Source organism: Argopecten irradians, chromosome 11 (assembly GCF_041381155.1).
Source record: "Argopecten irradians isolate NY chromosome 11, Ai_NY, whole genome shotgun sequence".
NCBI lineage: Eukaryota > Metazoa > Mollusca > Bivalvia > Pectinida > Pectinidae > Argopecten > Argopecten irradians.
Genome location: NC_091144.1, coordinates 41,473,286 through 41,494,653, shown reverse-complemented (window position 1 = coordinate 41,494,653; position 21,368 = coordinate 41,473,286). Strand labels below are relative to the sequence as shown.

The window sequence follows — 21,368 nt, the reverse complement described above, 5'->3', positions numbered from 1 at the left end:
CATTAAGATTCCTACATACAAGTAAAATAAAAAAAATAGAAATAAAAGAAGGTGCATGCAAAGCCTTATATTCATAAAGAAAAGATTTTGTCCTACACTCTTGTGTTGCTCACTGATGTAGGTAAAACCACACACACACACTTTCACACACTCGAGGACAGCTTTTTATCGTCCGTAACCTCAGGTCTGTTGTCAACAATCATTCAAAAAACATTATTTTAATGAAAACAGAATGGTATTCTGGCCTAAGATACACTTGAAATAGTAAGTTCAGTGTTAGAAATGTATGCCTTGTCGAATTAACAGAGATTATGTAATTTAGATGGAGGAGGCTGGAGTCACTAGTGTACATAGATTGTGATATATATACATGTATATATACACACACAGTCATAGAGTCAAGGGGTTGGAGTTAGATCTAGCTTATTTCGTTATCCAGGAATACTTGGCCCCATCATCATAAAACTATTCTCAGACAGATTTTTTTTTTACTCAAGTATATGATTTTACATAGGCTTGAGTAAAAAAATATGCCTGAGAAAGTTTTATGGTGGTACAGGGTTCAGGGACGACGTACACGAAATCTCCACCACTCTCTCTTCCGTCAATTTCCCCCAGAAAATATAAGATATCAATGCAATTACTGCGTGAAATATCTATCCAATCGATCTTCATATATTTATTTTTTATTTCTATATAAAACAATGTTTTTTCTCAGTTTGATAATGTAACGAAATAAAAAAAGAAGATACCGAACAGTGTTTATTCCGGAATTTTAAATGCCTACTTTATATATTAGGAAACTCAAAATGGCCGACGAAGGTAAACCTTTACTCTGACACATCCACAAAATTCGTTACTTTCCATTTTAAAAACATATGTAGTACTTACTAATCACTGAATAATAGTTTTATCACTTGTTATTTATCAAACAATGATTTCGCGAATGTCTATTGTTTGTAAACAGTCACCAACTTCCGCTGTGCTAGAAATGCACTTGTGTCCGGTGATGGGAGGGTCAGGGTGCTGTCAGTCACACGAAATTTATTTAGTGTCGCATACGAGTACATAGTCAACATTAGTGATTCCAGACTTGATCAAGCCTAAGGTTCTTAGGGAACTAGAACCAGAGATTCCTCCAATACTCTGCTATATTCTTAAATTATCGTTAGGCACTGGAGAGGTCCCTTTTGATTGGAAAACTGCATATAGAGTGAGGGTACGTAATTTCGCACAGTACGTAATTTCGCACACCTGATGATTTTTCGCGATTTTCCTTTAATTGTCAGAAAGATTTGCTCTGTTGTTTATGTTGTGACTAAAGGAGGCATCTCACTGTGATTTTGTCATATTTAGTTAAACTTTTCAGGATAAGTTTGTTTTGAAAAAGTTTATCGGAATAATACGGCCCATCTCAGTAAAGAAATTTAAAGAAAATCAACCACTTGATATAAAATAATTCTGGGTGATAAATAACTGACTCACGTACAAATATGTAGAGAAATTATCCCTTTTTAGAATATAACGAAAACCGTATGAAAATCCATCAAGTATAAGCGGAAAACAGATATTTTCTGTGGATACCCTATGATTTTCTTGACCTCGTTTATATTGTTTACAATGGGGAGCTGTCATTTTTGTAACAAAAATGGCGACGAGATGTCACTTTTTTATTTCGAAATATAATTGGGTCTTGATGTCATTTCAAGATTGGAACTATACTTAATCTTTGTTTATGATGTTGTTGGTCTATGAAATGTTTGAAAATAATCATTTTCTCCAAAAACAAGAAAATTTGAGGGGTGCGAAATTACGTCCCCCAAACCCGTTCAACCACAGGTTTAACATCAAGTTAATAACAGCTCCCATGCGCAGTGATACGTCTGCGCATATCCGGTTACATACTCGTGTTTTGTGAAGCACTTGTACACCTACCGATGTAAGTGAAGTCTTTTTGATTCAGAATGAAAATATTTTAAATTCATTAAAATCAATGCTAAAAGTGTGCGAAATTACGTACCCCCACTCTAGGCCTATTGCACCCATCTATAAGAAAGGGCCTAAATACAACCCGAAAACTACCGTCCAATATCATTGACCTGCATCATCTGTAAAATACTTGAGCATATTGTAGTTTCGAACATTATGAAGCATGCTGATGAGCATAACATACTCTATAATCCTCTACAGCATGGCTTCCGCCAAAAACGCTCATGTGAATCCCAACTTTTAGAATTTGTTGATGATGTTTCCAAAAATTTAGATTTCGATAAACAAACTGATGTACTTATCATGGATTTCAGTAAAGTCTTTGATAAGGTTAGTCACCATCTCCTGGTCCATAAGCTACATCAGTATGGTATCCAAGGTAAGACCATACATGCCATACCTCCCAGCGTGAGACAAAACCTCCCGTATTTTAAAGCCTTTTATTGTCTCCCGGCAGGAGAGTCTAAATTCCTGATTTCTATAAACCCCTCCGTTTTAATTTCGTTGCCACATTTGTGTACATGCTAGGTTAATTTTAGCACGAGAGTAACCACTCCCTGACCCCCTGACCAACACCCAAATGGCCCTAATTAGCAGCCTTGGGCTATTTCCACCTTGGCTTGTGGTGTCACTTTCACTCACGTCTGTGTATTACGTAAACTGAAGTCAAGCAGCCGATCGGCCGCCTAGAAAATGTAAAACACATGAACCGGAGACATCTTGAGACTACGACTGCTTTATTTAACTTCTCACACAGGAGAGTTCCACTATGATATCAAGTTGACAATGACAATACTTAACATCCTTCCCTTTCTAGAGATTTTTGTATATTATCATATGGACATCAACTTATAAAGTACTTAACTGCAGTATGCTAGTAGTAAACTGTTTCTAAACTATTGTCATTATACTATATAAGAAAATTACTCATTGTTTAACTTTTACCATTGTACTTGAAATAATATACATGTATATTTATATATAGTATAGTATAATTGCAAATTATACTATAACGGAATATTCACTTTGTTAACCGAGTCCTTTGAATTTACACTATTAAAGTATTTTCACACAACCTGAAAAAAAAAAGAAATTTGAGAGTCTCTTTTTTCTTTTTAATTAACAAGAAAATTGACTAGAAAAAACACTACTGACTAGTTTTTCGAAGTTGAGCGTCTCTAATTTTCAAACTATTTAACTAGAAACTTTACTAGAAAAATGAAAGTTCTACTATTGGTAACACACAACCTGAAATAAAAGTTATGAGTCTTTTTGACTTATTTAACACAGTCTTTCAACCAGGCTGGTGTCCTCAACAGCCTTCCTGAGCTGGATCTTGTTGTTTGGCGGTCTGGTGTAGATGGAATTTGACAACTCAGGTTCGCAGATGTGTGTTGGTTCGCGTTTAACTGCTGGTTAGGTTTCGCGGGTGTTATTTCCTTCAATTTCGCAGATGTTGTTTCCTTTGGCTTCGTGCTTGGAGTTTCCTTAGACTTAATACTGGGTGGCCAGTACTGTTCACAGTCTGTTGGTTCTGGGTTCAAGTCTACCCTCGACCCCGTTGGTCGTAAATGTCTACGGTTTCTCCTGTAGGTGACCTAGGTGATTTGTAGAGGTCAGTAACTGTGCCAGGTGTCCATTCCGAAGTATTGTTAGTTTTTTTCACCATGACCTTGTCTCCAGGGCTTAGTGGTTTGAGGCGTTCACTTAAGGCATGACGATTGTAACCGTCTTGTTGTTTACCTTGTCGTTTACCTTGTCGTTTTACCAGTTACTCATGTACTTTGTTGAAAGTATCAGATTTCAGAAGAGGTAACGCGGTTGGTATGGTCGTTTTCAAACGCCGTCCTAGGAACATCTGAGCCGGTGAAAGTCCTATTCCATCGATTTGTGTGTTCCTGTATTCCAAGAGAGCCAAATAAGGATCATTTGACTTCTTTAGCAAGTTCTTAATGGTCTGTACCATTCGTTCCGTTTGTCCATTTGACTGTGGGTAATATGGACTTGTAGTGACATGTACAAATTGATACTGTCTCGCGAATTCTTTAAATTCATGGCACGCAAACTGAGGTCCATTATCACTTACTACCACATCTGGTATTCCGTACTTTGCCATTTGACTTTTAACATGGGTAATGACACATTTGGCTGTTGTAGTTTCTAATTTAGCGATTTCAGGCCACTTGGAGAAATAGTCAACAGTCAGAAGATATGTGTTGTTGTTGTATTTGAATAGGTCCATTCCTATCTTCGACCACGGTCTGGTGGGTAGCTCCATTGCAATCATTGGTTCTTTTGTGTTGCTCTTGCCGTGTTTTGCACATATACTACACTGGTTTACCATGTCCTCAATGTCTCTAGACATTCCAAGCCAAAATAGTACGTCTCTGGCTCGGTTTTTGTTTTTTACTACTCCCAAGTGGGACTGATGGATAAGTTCAAGCATTGTGTTTTTCAATACCCTTGGCACTATGAGTTTATGTGACTTGTACATAAGTCCGTCAAAACAGGATATTTCATCCCGAAAGGTCCAATAGGGACGTAGTTCAGGGGGTACGTCCGCTTTGTCCTCTGGCCATCCCTCCAATACAATATCTTGTAAAATCTGGAGATCTTCATCTTTTGCTGTAGCCTCCTTAAGTTGTTGGTATTTCTCTGGTGAGACTGGCAGGTAGGCAGTTAGATGAATGTCATTTACTTGTAGCTCAGGGACTAAAACTTCCTTAGTCTCATTTAAGTAGGCTCGACTCAGGTGGTCAGCTAGAAACACAAGCTTTCCAGGCTTATAAATCACTTCAACGTCATATCGTTGCATTGCAAGTAGCAGTCTCTGAAGTCTAGGTGGAGTCTGTAGTATAGGCTTTTTGAAGATAGCCTGTAAGGGCCTATGGTCCGATTCCACCTTGATGTGTCGCGCATAGACATAGTCATGAAATTTTGTACAACCGTACACAATTGCTAAGGTTTCCTTTTCTATTTGTGAGTATCGTTGCTGTGTAGCGGTTAATGCCCTCGAGGCATACGCGACTGGCTTGTCATTTTGTATGAGAACTGCACCCAGCCCCTTACTGCTTGCGTCCACAGATAGGGTAAGCGGTTTATTACCGTCATAATACTGCAATACTGGTGCGGATGAGACCATGTTGACTAGAGTATTAAATGTTTTTTTCCTGTTCACTTCCCCAATGCCAAGCTGTTTCCTTCTCTAGGAGGATCCTGAGTGGTCCACTGACCTCTGCTAATCTTGGCATGAACTTGTGTAGGTATTGAACAAAACCCATGAGCGTTTGGAGTTCCTTTACATTGGTTGGTTTTGTCATGTTTTGTACCGCTCTGACCTTTTCAGGGTCTGGTTTCACTCCATCTTGGGTTAATAAGTGTCCAACATATGTGACCTGTGTCTGTCCTATTTTACACCTGTCTAGTCCAAGTTTTACGTTCCACTGACGTGCACGTTCCAGCACTTTCTTAAGTCTGATATCATGCTCCTCTTTGGGTTGTTCCCCAAATCAATATGTCATCGATAATTGCTTCTGTTCCCTCAAGGTCGGAAACCATTTCTGATATTACTCTCTGAAACACCTCTGGTGCTGACTTCACTCCAAATGGTAGACGTGTAAATCTATACCGTCCGAATGGTGTATTGAAAGTACATAATTTCGAGCTTTCCTCATCTAGTTTCAGCTGCCAAAATCCCGACGTGAGGTCTAGTTTACTAAATATCTTTGCTCCGGGCATCCGTGAAACAACCTCCTCGACTGTTTTCAAAGGAAAATGTTCCCTTTGAATTGCTCTATTTAAGTCACTCGGATCTATACATACTCTCAGCTTACCGTTAGGTTTAAGAACGGTCACCAGGGAATTGACCCACGCAGTTGGATCCTCTTGTTTTACAATCACACCGAGGTTCTCCATTCGATCCAGTTCATCTTTAAGTTTATCCCTAAGTGCTATGGGCATTCTCCTCGGAGGATGTACCACAGGAGTCACAGAGTGGTCAAGTTTAATAGTGTGTTCGCCAGGCAAGCAGCCAAGTCCTGAAAATAGGTCCTCATATCCAGCGTCGATCCCGTCTGGTACATTGGGTTTCTCATGATTTATTGTGTATATCCGTTTTACAAGACCTAGTTCCTGACAAGTCCCAGCTCCCAATACAGCTTGAGAAGCTATATCCACCACGTAGAATTTTACCCTTTGTTGTGGTTTGTTGTTGTACGAACACAACATATGTGTGGTTCCTAGACATGTCATCTGATGACCCGAGTATGAGCGAAGGGGAGTTTTACACGACTGGAGGGTCTCACTACTTAATTGTTTATAAAGTCTATGTGACAACACGTTACACTTGGCCCCAGTATCTAATTGGAATGTTACAGGGTGTTCATTGACTTTCACAGTTTCAATCCAGTCGGAATTTCCGACGTTGTTTACGTTGTTTACATCCATATATTTGTGACTTCTGACACCATGTAAAACACATGAACCAGAGACATCTTGAGACTACTACCGGTAATCATTCCAACAAACAGTTCATCATCATCATCATCATCATCAGTGTCAATCTCAACAATATTGCATGTTTTTTGTTTCATGTGCTTACCTTTACTGGCTTTCGACAAGCACGCCACCGCAAAATGGTTTAATCCCCCGCATTTCATGCACTTTTTTCCGTAGGCAGGACAGTTTCTAGGCGGGTGAGATCTAGCACATTTCGAACACGTTTTCCCTCTGTTTTGATTAGAGTGATCTCCCTTTGAATTGTAGGTCGCGTTCGAGTGAGACTGATGAGTAGGTTTTGTTTTGTTGGTACTAGTAGGCTGTCTCTGGTTACCTTTCTTTATTACGTTTACGGTTTTCTCCATCTTTTGTAGTTGAGCTTTGGATAACTCACATGTTCTCGCGTAATTCACCGCAGCGTCAAGTGTTAGTTCTGATCCTTCATTAATGCATTTTTCTCGCACTTTATGATCCACTGTACCAAAGACTATCGCGTCCTGAATCATGTTGTCTTTTTCTTGGTACGCGCAGTCCCTAGCCAATAAGTGTAAGTCTGTTAGAAACTGCTCAAAAGTTTCTCCCTCTTGTTGCGTTCTACACTGGAACTTATAACGTGAAAATATCTTGTTGGTCTTCGGGCGTACGTGTGTCTCGAATTTGCCTGTGAGAGTAGTGAACGATTTTTTCTCCTCGTCCGTCAACGTCCATGTTGTGTATATTTCTCTTCCTTTCTCTCCCGACCATATCATGAGATAATTACACTTCTCTTCTTCACTTTTCTTAGCTAATGGTCCTTTAAACCAAAATTCCACGTGGTTTATGAAAGCGTCCCAGGCTACCACGAGGTCTGGTGCATCCCAGTTCATTTTTGGGGTTCCTTGAGCGTGTCCTGCATCCATATTGGACTCTTTATGATCTTGGATAACTTGTTCAACTTTTTAGATTGAAATCCAAGTCTTATCTTCCGTTTAGTGGACGATGTTGTCCGATTTAAACTTCTGACACCATGTAAAACACATGAACCGGAGACATCTTGAGACTACGACTGCTTTATTTAACTTCTCACACAGGAGAGTTCCACTATGATATCAAGTTGACAATGACAATACTTAACAGAAAACAATCAGCTGGCCTTTCAATGAATTTTATGACTACAGCTAGTGAGCATTACAACAAAACAAATACTGCTTACAACTGTGAATGTTTTACTGACGTTTTTAATGTTAAATAGGCCTATCTGTATTTGATGGATGTCACAAACTTTGCAATTGTAATGGCCGCCATTTTGGGTAATTGTAATAGATGATCCGGATTTTATAGAATTTCCGGATTTCCTAATAACCACGTTTTTAAAAATGGAAAAAGTATTATTTTTTTAGAATTTCTGTTTGAATTTATTTTTAGAAAAAAAAAAAAATATTAATAATAAAAATTATCAGTAGTAACTGAATTTAAATAAATAAAATTAAAAAGAAATTTACTTTTTTTCTCTCTCAGATTAAATTACATTTTGAATACTACTGTAACGATTCTGTTTTTTTTTTTTAAATTTAGTGCTTGTAAATTTAAGAACTTTATATAAGTAAATTATCCGTTATTGTGAAAGATTATTAAAAAGCCCAGTCTAATATTTCGAACAATAAAACTGCTCCAGAACTGGGTGTATATAGGGATGTGACTACTTTTGCAAAACCACACATTCCTTTATTTCAGTAAAATTCAATATGAATGCAGAATTTCATCATAAAAAAGCAGATATTTAATTTATTCATATATGTCGCGCGTATACCTCCCTCTTTTGAGACCAAAATCCCTTAAAATGGTTATCAATCTCCCTTTCCACCCCTAGAAAAATATGGCATGTACGGGTAAGACCAATACATGGATAAAAAACTTCCTTATAGGCAGATCACAAACTGTTGTACTAGATGGCTACATCTGACACTATACCTGTTAAGTCTAGTGTACCTCAAGGGTCAGTCCAAGGTGGGGGGTCAAAAAGGTCAATTAGGCTACTATTTTCATATAAATTACTTCCTCTCTGAAACTATGTATTGGATAGCATATTTGTATGGTATCAAGGCATCATTATATGGTTTGGATTCAAAATTGGACAAATTAAGGGGTCAATTTTGCTAATTTTCTAATTGTAAGGTCTTTTTGATAATTACTAAAAAAAACAACAAGTGAGCGATACAGGCCCTCTGGGCCTCTTGTTTTTCTCCGCCTGTATTCTCCTCATTTCATTTTCCACATTTTTCGCTGTGGAGTGGAAGTTTTGTGGAAATTTCACTCCAAATACTCACATCCGCATTTTTCCACATTATTATTTTATGGAGAAAATGTGGAAATTTGAGGTGCTGGTACCTATGTCGGATGCACACAGATACCCGATCGCGAAGCATCCCGAAAACCTGCGGCATTGCGATAATTGAGACAACTTGACCAGATCCTGTTTCACTACAATAATGACATGTCAAGAGTGTACATGCATGGTTAAAAGATGTAAACAGGTTGGGGACACTCTCGTATATGTGGGATAGTCCTGCATTTGAGGGATCATTTAGTTACGCAAATGCAGGATTCTGTGAAATGAAAATGTAAATCTAGATACAAAAATGTTCTTTTAGTAGGATTGCATGGAAGAGTTGTTCATAATTAAAATGATTTGAATAATTTTTTATGCAATTAAAATTTTTGAATATTAATGAGTGCTTATTTGTCTATGAAAATATTGCTACACCTTAACTTATTTGCATATGCATATATGTCATCAAGTAATGTTTATCTTAATTAGTCTGACCTGGATTATTTGATTGTGGTAGAAACAGGTCATGCAATTCGGGGATATACATGTATTGGATAAGGAATTTAATTAATAGATTTAATTCACACTCATTTGTGTGAAATAAATTCCATACCTGACAACCACTATAACTACAAGTATAAAATTGTTTGGAAACAACTAATGATAATGATAATAACTGTTTTTCAGAGAGAGGTACCAATAAGGCTAAGCGCCATGGTATGTTGAAGATGTACTATGGTATAGAAGAGGACCAGGTCGGAGGAGCCTCCCTTGATCCGTGTGATATAAATGGGGCACACTTTAAGGCAGACACGTACCTGTCTCGGCTCATCAAAGAAAAGTCGCTAACAGAGCTGATGGATGAAGAATCGAAGACGTTGACCCAGATAAAAGCACTTGACAGTGACATGCAAACACTCGTCTATGAAAACTATAACAAATTCATCAGTGCAACAGATACAATAAGAAAGGTACAATATTTACAAGTGTAATTAGGGCTCGTTTTGGAATCAGGTTATTCATCCGTCAGCTGTCCATTTTATTTGTTACCACTATTTTTTAGAAAGTACTTCAAGGATTTATCACATATTTCATATGTAGGTTCCCTTATGACCCGAGTTGTGCATATAATTACTTGGATTTTGATTGTTGAAAATTGTTACCGCTATTTCTGATTGTTGAAAATTGTTACCGCTATTTCTCACAAAGTAACAAAGGGATCCATCTAAGATTTCATATGTACATGCATATGTAGGTTCTCCTAATGCCCTTGTTGTGCGTCTTGCATTTTGGTACCAATTGGTAAACAGGATGGCCGCCAGGCAGCCATCTTGGATTTTGATAGTTAAAGTTTGTAACTACTATATATTTCTCAGAAAGTGTTGAAGGGATCTTTCTCAAATTTTCTTTGTAGGTTCCCCTAGGGCCCTAGTCATGCATAATGCATTTTGGGACCGATCCATCAACAAGATGGCCAACAGGTAGCCATCCTGCATTTTGATACTTAAAGTTTAAAAAGCTTAGAAAAGATCCCTCTTTCCATTGTCAGATATAGATCATTCTTTGGTTGGCGCCAAGGTACCTCTGGGTTCTCTTGTACATTTCTGTCATCAGTCATTTTCAAGTAATATCTTCAACTGTATGTTTTCAATGTCAAGATATTAATTTTCTAATTGTAAGGCAACTACAAAGGCAGCTTTGCCCTCGCCCCCTGTAAATCTTACTGACCCTCTATGCCTTTATAAGGGGTCAGTAACTAACTATATAACTACGCCCTCGCCCCCTGTAAATCTTACTGACCCTCTATGCCTTTATAAGGGGTCAGTAACTAACTATATAACTACGCCCTCGCCCCCTGTAAATCTTACTGACCCTCTATGCCTTTATAAGGGCTCTGTAACTAACTATATAACTACGCCCTCGCCCCCTGTAAATCTTACTGACCCTCTATGCCTTTATAAGGGGTCAGTAACTAACTATATAACTACGCCCTCGCCCCCTGTAAATCTTACTGACCCTCTATGCCTTTATAAGGGCTCTGTAACTAACTATATAACTACGCCCTCGCCCCCTGTAAATCTTACTGACCCTCTATGCCTTTATAAGGGGTCAGTAACTAACTATATAACTACGCCCTCGCCCCCTGTAAATCTTACTGACCCTCTATGCCTTTATAAGGGGTCAGTAACTAACTATATAACTACGCCCTCGCCCCCTGTAAATCTTACTGACCCTCTATGCCTTTATAAGGGCTCTGTAACTAACTATATAACAAATAATGTAGATAACTTGAGTAAATATTCACCAATCAAACTTAATGAAACTTTGTAGGCAGCCTGACATGAGAAAATCATCATTTGACAGTAACTCAAAGAGTTATTGCCCTTTGTAGCACCAGGATCATACCATTTAGTCATGATAACTGAATAGATATTCACTGAACTTATGAAGCTCTGAAAAAACAAATATTAAAACAAATCTGCCTTTCCTTACGTTTTGCAGCTACTGCTGCTCTTCAGGGGATGTTTATTGATGATGTTGACAACACGAATAACAAGGGTTCTCGATGTGTAAGATTCATTAATAGCATAATATTGTTTTTGTTTTCTTCAGATGAAGAATGATTTTAGGAAGATGGAAGATGAAATGGATCACTTAGCAACAAACATGTCGTCCATTACTGAGTTCAGTGCCAATATCAGCAGCACACTTCAGGATCGACGACAACAAATCACTAAATTGTCTGGAGTTCACTCCCTTCTCAAAAAACTTCAGTTTCTGTTTGAGCTGCCAGCCAGACTTAAGAAGTGTATAGAAATGCAGGCTTACAGTCAAGCAGTCCGGTGAGTGAGTTAATCTTGGCTAATCCCAACTAATCTACTCTAAATTCAAATTATCTTAATTGATTCTTTGATCTTTAATTAAATTTGTTTTACCTTCTTTCCTTAACTTTTTAGCTTTAGCTCACATTATTGTTGTAAAGTGTTTGATGTAAACAAATTTTAGTAGGAAACAGTCTTCAACAGTTTATGTACACAATCTACAGAAATACAATTAGTGCAGGCAAATATTAGTGCAACAATACTGGCATAAAAAACTCAAGGTTACTGCTAAAATATCCTATATCAGCACTAACTGATTTTATTATATATAATTAGCTCAACTTAACTCATCTTCTCTCATTAATTCAACTTTCTCTCACTAAATTTCATTAATTCAACCTCCCCTCGCCAGATCTCATTAATTCAACCTCCCCCAAACTGATTTCGTTATTTCAAATTCCTGTAAAGATCTTATTAAGTCAGCCTTCCCTCACATGATTTCATCAGTTCATTAACCAACCCTTACCTGATTAAATTAATTCAACCTCCCCTCCATGGAATTACGTCAATTCAACCTCCCCTCCAACGAATTACGTTAATTCAACCTCCCCTCCAACGAATTACGTTAATTCAACCCCCCCCCTCCAACAACCTATGTTAATTCAAGTTAATTCAACCTCCCATCACCTGATTTCATTTATTCAACATCCTCAAATTTGTCTTATCAAAAACAACTCCTATATCTGTACTAACCACCAGAGAGAAGTCATTATCCTCAACAAAAATTCACATAGATTTTTCAATGCAACCTCACCTCATTTGAGTTGCTTTACTCATCTGATTTCTGTAGCTTATCAAACTCAATTTACATTTCAGTGTCAATGTAATGTCTATGGAAGCTTAGCTCATTTGGACTCATTTAGGTTCATTATTCCCAACAGATCATTTTTAATGCTCTAGCTCTAGCCTCGTGACTTTATTAGCCTGAAAAACTCCCCTACCTTTGAGCTTACCTTCTGATGGCACCATGACCTTAACCCCAGACTATTTATATTGTAGATATTACAGTAAGGCCAAGAGGATCCTGCACCAATACCAACACATGCCAAGCTTCAAGGGCATCAGTGAAGATTGTAACAAGATCATTCAGGAACTTTCTCATCTCCTTCGCCAACAGTTCAAGAACAAAGAGGTATGAAATCTCTAGGTAGAAAATACTTTCACTTTAGAGGTAAATTTAGGAAATCTCTTGGTAGAAGATACTTTTACTTTAGAGGTAAATCTAGGAAAATTCTAGGTAGAAGATACTTTTACTTTAGAGTTAAATCTAGGAAAATTCTAGGTAGAAGATACTAGGAAAATTCTAGGTAGAAGATACTTTTACTTTAGAGTTAAATCTAGGAAAATTCTAGGTAGAAGATACTTTTACTTTAGAGGTAAATCTAGGAAAATTCTAGGTAGAAGATACTTTTACTTTAGAGGTAAATCTAGGAAAATTCTAGGTAGAAGATAGTTTTACTTTAGAGTTAAATCTACGGAAATTCTAAGTAGGAGATATGAGGTAGATCTAGGAATATTCAAGGTAGAAGATACTTTTACTTTAGAGGTAAATCTAGGAAATCTCTTTGTAGAAGATACTTTTACTTTAGAGGTAAATCTAGGAAAATTCTGGGTAGAAGATACTTTCACTTTAGAGTTAAATCTACGGAAATTCTAAGTAGAAGATATGAGGTAGATCTAGGAAAATTCTTGGTAGAAGATAGTTTTACTTTAGAGGTAAATCTAAGAAATGACGACATGATGATCCTATGTCAATTTAATACCTGCTAAGGGTGTACTCACTACCGATGTATAAAATGTCAAAACTGATTTATGTCACTGCTATGAATCTTCCAGGTGTAAATGAATTGTGTATTAGTGTCTTTAGCACTGTTGTATTAGTGTCTGTAGAACTGTTGTATTAGTGTCTGTAGAACTGTTGTATTAGTGTCTGTAGAACTGTTGTATTAGTGTCTGTAGAACTGTTGTATTAGTGTATGTAGAATGTGTATTAGAGAACTGTTGTATAGTGTCTTAGAACTGTTGTATTAGTGTCTGTAGAACTGTTGTATTGTGTCTGTAGAACTGTTGTATTAGTGTCTGTAGAACTGTTGTATTAGTGTCTGTAGAACTGTTGTATTAGTGTCTGTAGAACTGTTGTATTAGTGTCTGTAGAACTGTTGTATTAGTGTCTGTAGAACTGTTGTATTAGTGTCTGTAGAACTGTTGTATTAGTGTCTGTAGAACTGTTGAAGTATTAGTGTCTGTAGAACTGTTGTATCTGTAGAACTGTTGTATTAATGTCTGTAGAACTGTTGTATAAGTGTCTATAGAACTGTTGTATTAGTGTCTGTAGAACTGTTGTATTAGTGTATGTAGAACTGGTGTATTAGTGTCTGTAGAACTGTTGTATTAGTGTCTGTAGAACTGTTGTATTAGTGTCTGTAGAACTGTTGTATTAGTGTCTGTAGAACTGTTGTATTAGTGTCTGTAGAACTGTTGTATTAGTGTCTGTAGAACTGTTGTATTAGTGTCTGTAGAACTGTTGTATTAGTGTCTGTAGAACTGTTGTATTAGTGTCTGTAGAACTGTTGTATTAGTGTCTGTAGAACTGTTGTATAAGTGTCTGTAGAACTGTTGTATATAGTGTCTGTAGAACTGTTGTATTAGTGTCTGTAGAAATGTTGTATTAGTGTCTGTAGAACTGTTGTATAAGTGTCTGTAGAACTGTTGTATTAGTGTCTGTAGAACTGTTGTATTAGTGTCTGTAGAACTGTTGTATTAGATGTCTGTAGAACTGTTGTATAAGTGTATGTAGAACTGTTGTATTAGTGTCTGTAGAACTGTTGTATTAGTGTCTGTTAGAAACTAGTTGTATTAACTGTAGAACTGTTTGTATTAGTGTCTGTAGAACTGTTGTATTAGTGTCTGTAGAACTGTTGTATAAGTGTCTGTAGAACTGTTGTATAGTGTCTGTAGAACTGTTGTATTAGTGTCTGTAGAACTGTTGTATTAGTGTCTGTAGAACTGTTGTATTAGTGTCTGTAGAACTGTTGTATTAGTGTCTGTAGAACTGTTGTATTAGTGTCTGTAGAACTGTTGTATTAGTGTCTGTAGAACTGTTGTATTAGTGTCTGTAGAACTGTTGTATAAGTGTCTGTAGAACTGTTGTGTATTAGTGTCTGTAGAACTGTTGTATTAGTGTCTGTAGAACTGTTGTATTAGTGTCTGTAGAAACTGTTGTATAAGTGTCTGTAGAACTGTTGTATTAGTGTCTGTAGAACTGTTGTATTAGTGTCTGTAGAACTGTTGTATTAGTGTCTGTAGAACTGTTGTATTAGTGTCTGTAGAACTGTTGTATTAGTGTCTGTAGAACTGTTGTATTAGTGTCTGTAGAACTGTTGTATTAGTGTCTGTAGAACTGTTGTATTAGTGTCTGTAGAACTGTTGTAATTAGTGTCTGTAGAACTGTTGTATTAGTGTCTGTAGAAATCTGTTGTATTAGTGTCTGTAGAAACTGTTGTATTTAGTGTCTGTAGAACTGTTGTATTAGGTGTCTGTAGAAACTGTTGTATAAGTGTCTGTAGAACTGTTGTATTAGTGTCTGTAGAACTGTTGTATTATAGTGTCTGTAGAACTGTTGTATTAGTGTCTGTAGAACTGTTGTATTAGTGTCTGTAGAACTGTTGTATTAGTGTCTGTAGAACTGTTGTATTAGTGTCTGTAGAACTGTTGTATAATAGTGTCTGTAGAACTGTTGTATAAGTTGTCTGTAGAACTGTTGTATTAGTGTCTGTAGAATTGTTGAATAAGTGTCTGTAGAACTGTTGTATTAGTGTCCCCCTGTAGAACTGTTGTATTAGTGTCTGTAGAACTGTTGTATAGTGTCTGTAGAACTGTTTGTATTAGTGTCTGTAGAACTGTTGTAAATTGTGTGTCTGTAGAATTACTGTTGTATTATAGTGTCTGTAGAACTGTTGTATTAGTGTCTGTAGAACTGTTGTATTAGTGTCTGTAGAACTGTTTGTATTAGTGTCTGTAGAAACTGTTGTATTAGTGTCTGTAGAACTGTTGTATTAGTTGTTGTAGAACTGTGTACTAGTGTCTGTAGGAACTGTTTTATTTAGTGTCTGTTTAGAACTGTTGTATTAGTGTCTGTAGAACTGTTGTATATTAGTGTCTGTAGAACTGTTGTATTAGTGTCTGTAGAACTGTTGTATTAGTGTCTGTAGAACTGTTGTATTAGTGTCTGTAGAACTGTTGTATTAGTGTCTGGTAGAACTGTTGTATTAGTGTTGTCTGTAGAACTGTTGTATAAGTGTCTGTAGAACTGTTGTATTAGTGTCTGTAGAACTGTTGTATTAGTGTCTGTAGAACTGTTGTATTAGTGTCTGTAGAACTGTTGTATTAGTGTCTGTAGAAACTGTTGTATTAGTGTCTGTAGAACTGTTGTATTAGTGTCTTAGAACTGTTGTATTAGTGTCTGTAGAAATGTTGGTTTAATTGTATGTAGTACTGTTGTATTAGTGTCTGTAGAACTGTTGTATTAGTGTCTGTAGAACTGTTGTATTAGTGTCTGTAGAACTGTTGTATTAGTGTCTGTAGAACTGTTGTATTAGTGTCTGTAGAAACTGTTGTATTAGTGTCTGTAGAACTGTTGTAGTGTCTGTAGAACTGTTGTATTAGTGTCTGTAGCACTGTTGTATAGAACTGTTGTATTAGTGTCTGTAGAACTGTTGTATTAGTGTCTGTATAGAACTGTTGTAAGTGTCTGTAGAACTGTTGTATTAGTGTCTGTAGAAACTGTTGTATTGTGTCTATAGAACTGTTGTTTACTGTCGTTAGAACTGAAGTAGATGCTTTGTTTGAACATGGATTAAATTTCTGTCGACCCCAAACAACTGGGCAGAATGTGATGTGATCTACTCCTACAGTTAGGTGAACCTGATGCAGATACTTATGTGAGGAATTTACTCTCTCAGTAAGTAAGAAAGATTAACCTGGAGTTTTGCTTTCACTTGATTAACTTACTAAATTTAATGTAGATTCAGTATGAATTGTATAGGTAGCTCACAGTGTATACATGTCGGAAGATAAAGCAGCCCGTGATATGACTTAAAGATCAGTATACAATACAGAATAGATAAGAGATAGTTTGTCTTGATTAAAAGTTGAGGATATTGCGATCAGAGTTTACTTACTTTTTAAACATTGCCGAAATACAAAAACTGTAAAAAGGAAAAGAAACCTTCTCAAACATGTGGTTGAAAGACATAAAGTACTCTAAAAATAAATACCCCTGTTCCTCACTAGTGTGTAGAATAATCTGGTACATTGTAATGAGTCTTTTTGAATTAATTTTGACAGTGTGCCCCGTCAGAAAATAATGAGGAAGATTTGATGTTACTCACCGTCAGATATCGCCTACAGTGTGAGAGGAGCTTGTAAGTTTAGAGGGGAGAGTCCACTCAGTATACCTAGGATCCTACACCCATGGCTAGAGTTCCTGAGTTTGATTGATGTCTTAGATCTTGAGTTGTCATTGTCTTAGTCTAGTTGTCATTGTCTTTAGTTCGAGTCATGGTTATAGACTTAGCTGAGTTGTTATTGTCCTTAGTCATGAGATGTTAATGTCTTAGTCTGAAGTTTGTCATTGTCTTAGTCTGAGTTGTTATTGTCCGAGTCTGAGTTGTTATTGTCCTTTGCTGAGTTGTTATTATGTCTAGTCTGAGTTGTTGATATGTCTTTAGTCATAGTTGTCATTGCCTACAGTCTGAGTGTTTAATGTCATTAGTCTGAGTTGTTATTGAGTTGTTGTCATTATCTTAGTCTGAGTTGTTGTCATTATCTGAGTCTGATTGTTAGATCATTTGTTGTCATTATCAGAGTCTGATTGTTGTCATTATCTGAGTCTGAGTTGTTGTCATGTTATCTGAGTCTGAGTTGTTGTCATTATCTGAGTCTGAGTTGTTGTCATTATCTTAGTCTGGAGTTGTTTGTCTGAGTTGTCATTATCTGAGTCTGAGTTGTTGTCATTATCTTAGTCTGAGTTGTTATTGTCTTAAGTCTGAGTTGTTGTCATTATCTTAGTCTGAGTTGTTGTCATTGTCTTAGCTGAGTTGTTAATTAGTCTAGAGTCTGAGTTGTTGTCATTATCTTAGTCTGAGTTGTTGTCATTATCTAAGTCTGAGTTGTCATTATCTTTAGTCTGAGTTGATGTCATTATCTTTAGTCTGAGTTGTTGTCATTATCTTAAGTCTGAGTTGTTGTCATTATCTTAGTCTGAGTTGTTGTCATTATCTTAGTCTGAGTTGTTGTCATTATCTTAGTCTGAGTTGTCATTATCTTATCTTTTGTCAGTTGTTGAGTTGTTGTCATTATCTGAGTCTGAGTTGTTGTCATTATCTTAGTTTGAGTTGTTGTCATTTTGTCATTATCTGAGTCTGAGTTGTTGTCATGTATCTTATCTGAGTTGTGAGTTTTGTCTTAGTCTGAGTCTGTTGTCATTTTCTGAGTCTGAGTTGTTGTCATTATTTAGTCTTTGTTTTCTCTGAGTCAGAGTTGTCTTTTTCTTTTGTTTGAGTTGTTTGTCATTATCTTAGTCTGAGTTGTGATGTTGTCATTATCTTAGTCTGAGTTGTTGTCATTATCTGAGTCTGAGTTGTTGTCATTATCTTTATTGTCTGAGTTGTTGTCATTATCTTAGTCCCTGAGTTGTTGTCATTATCTTAGTCTGAGTTGTTTGTCATTATCTTAGTCTGAGTTGTTGTCATTATCTTAGTCTGAGTTGTTGTCATTATCTGAGTCTGAGTTGTCATTATCTTTAGTCTGAGTTGTTGTCATTATCTTAGTCTGAGTTGTTGTCATTATCTTAGTCTGAGTTGTTGTCATTATCTTGAGTCTGAGTTGTTGTCATTATCTTAGTTTTGAGTTGTTTGTCATTATCTTAGTCTGAGTCTGAGTGTTGTCATTATCTTAGTCTGAGTTGTTGTCATGTTTGTCATTATCTAGTCTGAGTTGTTGTCATTATCTGTGTTGTCATTATCTGAGTCTGAGGTTGTTGTCATTATTGTTTATTGAGTCTGAGTTGTTGTCATTATCTGAGTCTGAGTTGTTGTCATTATCTTAGTCTGAGTTGTTTGTCATTATCTTTGTTTGAGGTGAGTGTCATCATCTATCTGAGTCTGAGTTGTTGTTTGTCATTATCTGAGTCTGAGTTGTCATTATCTTAGTCTGAGTTGTGTTATGCATTATCTTAGTCTAAGTTGTTATCATCATCTTAGTCTGAGATGTTGTCATTATCTGAGTCTGAGTTGTTGTCATTATCTGAGTCTGAGTTGTTGTCATTATCTTAGTCTGAGTTGTTGTCATTATCTTAGTCTGAGTTGTTGTTATCTTTGTTGTTATTATTAGAGTATGAGTTGTCTGATTTGTTGTCATTATCTTAGTCTGAGTTGTTGTTATCTTAGTCTGAGTTTGTTGTCATTATCTGAGTCTGAGTTGTCATTATCTTAGTCTGAGTTGTTGTCATTATCTGAGTCTGAGTTGTTGTCATTATCTGAGTCTGAGTTGTTGTCATTATCTTAGTCTGAGTTGTTGTCATTATCTTAGTCTGAGTTGTTGTCATTATCTGAGTCTGAGTTGTCATTATCTTAGTCTGAGTTGTTGTCATTATCTGAGTCTGAGTTGTTGTCATTATCTTAGTCTGAGTTGTTGTCATTATCTTAGTCTGAGTTGTTGTCATTATCTTAGTCTGAGTTGTTGTCATTATCTGAGTCTGAGTTGTTGTCATTATCTTAGTTCTGAGTTGTTGTTATTTATCTAGTCATCTAGTCTGAGTTGTTGTCATTATCTTAGTCTGAGTTGTTGTCATTATCTTAGTCTGAGTTGTTGTCATTATCTAGTCCTGAGTTGTTTGTCATTATCTCTGAGTCTGAGTTGTTGTCATTATCTTAGTCTGAGTTGTTGTCATTATCTGAGTCTGAGTTGTTGTCATTATCTTAGTCTGAGTTGTTGTCATTATCTTAGTCTGAGTTGTTGTCATTATCTTAGTCTGAGTTGTTGTCATTATCTTAGTCTGAGTTGTTGTCATTATCTTAGTCTGAGTTGTTGTCATTATCTTAGTCTGAGTTGTTGTCATTATCTTAGTCTGAGTTGTTGTCATTATCTTAGTCTGAGTTGTTGTCATTATCTGAGTCTGAGTTGTTGTTATTATGTTAGTTTGAGTTGTTGTCATTATCTTAGTCTGAGTTGTTGGTCATTAATCTTAGTCTGAGTTGTTGTCATTATCTGAGTCTGAGTTGTTGTCATTATCAGGATGTACTTGAGTTGTTTGTCATTATCTGGGCTGAGTCAGTGTGTTGTTTCTATTTCAGGATGTACTGTCATTATTTGTAGTCTGTGAGTTGTAACAGTTTCCTGTATTCTATTTCAGATGTATCTAGAGTTTGTAGACTGTGAGTGTTGTAACAGTTTCCTGTTTCTATTTCAGGATGTACTAGAGTTTGAGACTGTTGTACTGTAGTTAGTCTGAGATTTGAGTCATTTATCTGTCAGTTGTCTGTTTCTGAGTTTCATTATCTTACTAGAGTTTGTATCTTAGTGGTCATGTAACAGTTATCTCATGTTTATGATATTTTGTTGTTTTAAGCCACTTTCAGGATGTACTAGAGTTTGTAGACTGTGACTGTAACAGTTTCCTGTTTCTATTTCAGGATGTACTAGAGTTTGTAGACTGTGGCTGTAACAGTTTCCTGTTTCTATTTCAGGATGTACTAGAGTTTGTAGACTGTGACTGTAACAGTTTCCTGTTTCTATTTCAGGATGTACTAGAGTTTGTAGACTGTGGCTGTAACAGTTTCCTGTTTCTATTTCAGGATGTACTAGAGTTTGTAGACTGTGGCTATAACTGTTTCCTGTTTGTATTTCAGGATGTACTAGAGTTTGTAGACTGTGACTGTAACAGTTTCCTGTTTGTATTTCAGGATGTACTAGAGTTTGTAGACTGTGGCTGTAACAGTTTCCTGTTTCTATTTCAGGATGTACTAGAGTTTGTAGACTGTGACTGTAACAGTTTCCTGTTTGTATTTCAGGATGTACTAGAGTTTGTAGACTGTGGCTGTAACAGTTTCCTGTTTCTATTTCAGGATGTACTAGAGTTTGTAGACTGTGGACTGTGACTGTAACAGTTTTCCTGTTTCTATTTCAGGATGTACTAGAGTTTGTAGACTGTGGCTGTAACAGTTTTCCTGTTTCTATTTCAGGATGTACTAGAGTTTGTAGACTGTGGGCTGTAACAGTTTCCTGTTTGTATTTTCAGGATGTACTAGAGTTTGGACTGTAGCTGTAACAGTTTCCTGTTTCTATTTCAGGATGTACTAGAGTTTGTAGACTGTGACTGTAACAGTTTCCTGTTTCTATTTCAGGATGTACTAGAGTTTGTAGACTGTGACTGTAACAGTTTCCTGTTTCTATTTCAGGATGTACTAGAGTTTGTAGACTGTGACTGTAACAGTTTCCTGTTTCTATTTCAGGATGTACTAGAGTTTGTAGACTGTGACTGTAACAGTTTCCTGTTTCTATTTCAGGATGTACTAGAGTTTGTAGACTGTGACTGTAACAGAAACAGGTGACTGTAACAGTTTCCTGTTTCTATTTCAGGATGTACTAGAGTTTGTAGACTGTGACTGTAACAGTTTCCTGTTTCTATTTCA

At 36.5% G+C, this 21,368-nt stretch overlaps 1 protein-coding gene across 1 annotated transcript in view; it reads left to right on the top strand.

Annotated features, from left to right (window-relative positions):
- The first annotated feature begins 721 nt into the window (after positions 1–721).
- LOC138334644 (vacuolar protein sorting-associated protein 51 homolog) overlaps positions 722–21,368 on the top strand; it is a 65,483-nt gene continuing 44,836 nt past the window's right edge. The window contains 7 exon segments of the mRNA XM_069283281.1: positions 722–822; positions 9,482–9,765; positions 11,408–11,637; positions 12,676–12,808; positions 17,023–17,099; positions 20,306–20,804; positions 21,027–21,245. Of these exon segments, the coding sequence (XP_069139382.1) occupies positions 780–822; positions 9,482–9,765; positions 11,408–11,637; positions 12,676–12,808; positions 17,023–17,099; positions 20,306–20,804; positions 21,027–21,245 (1,485 nt within the window). The 5' untranslated portion in view covers positions 722–779.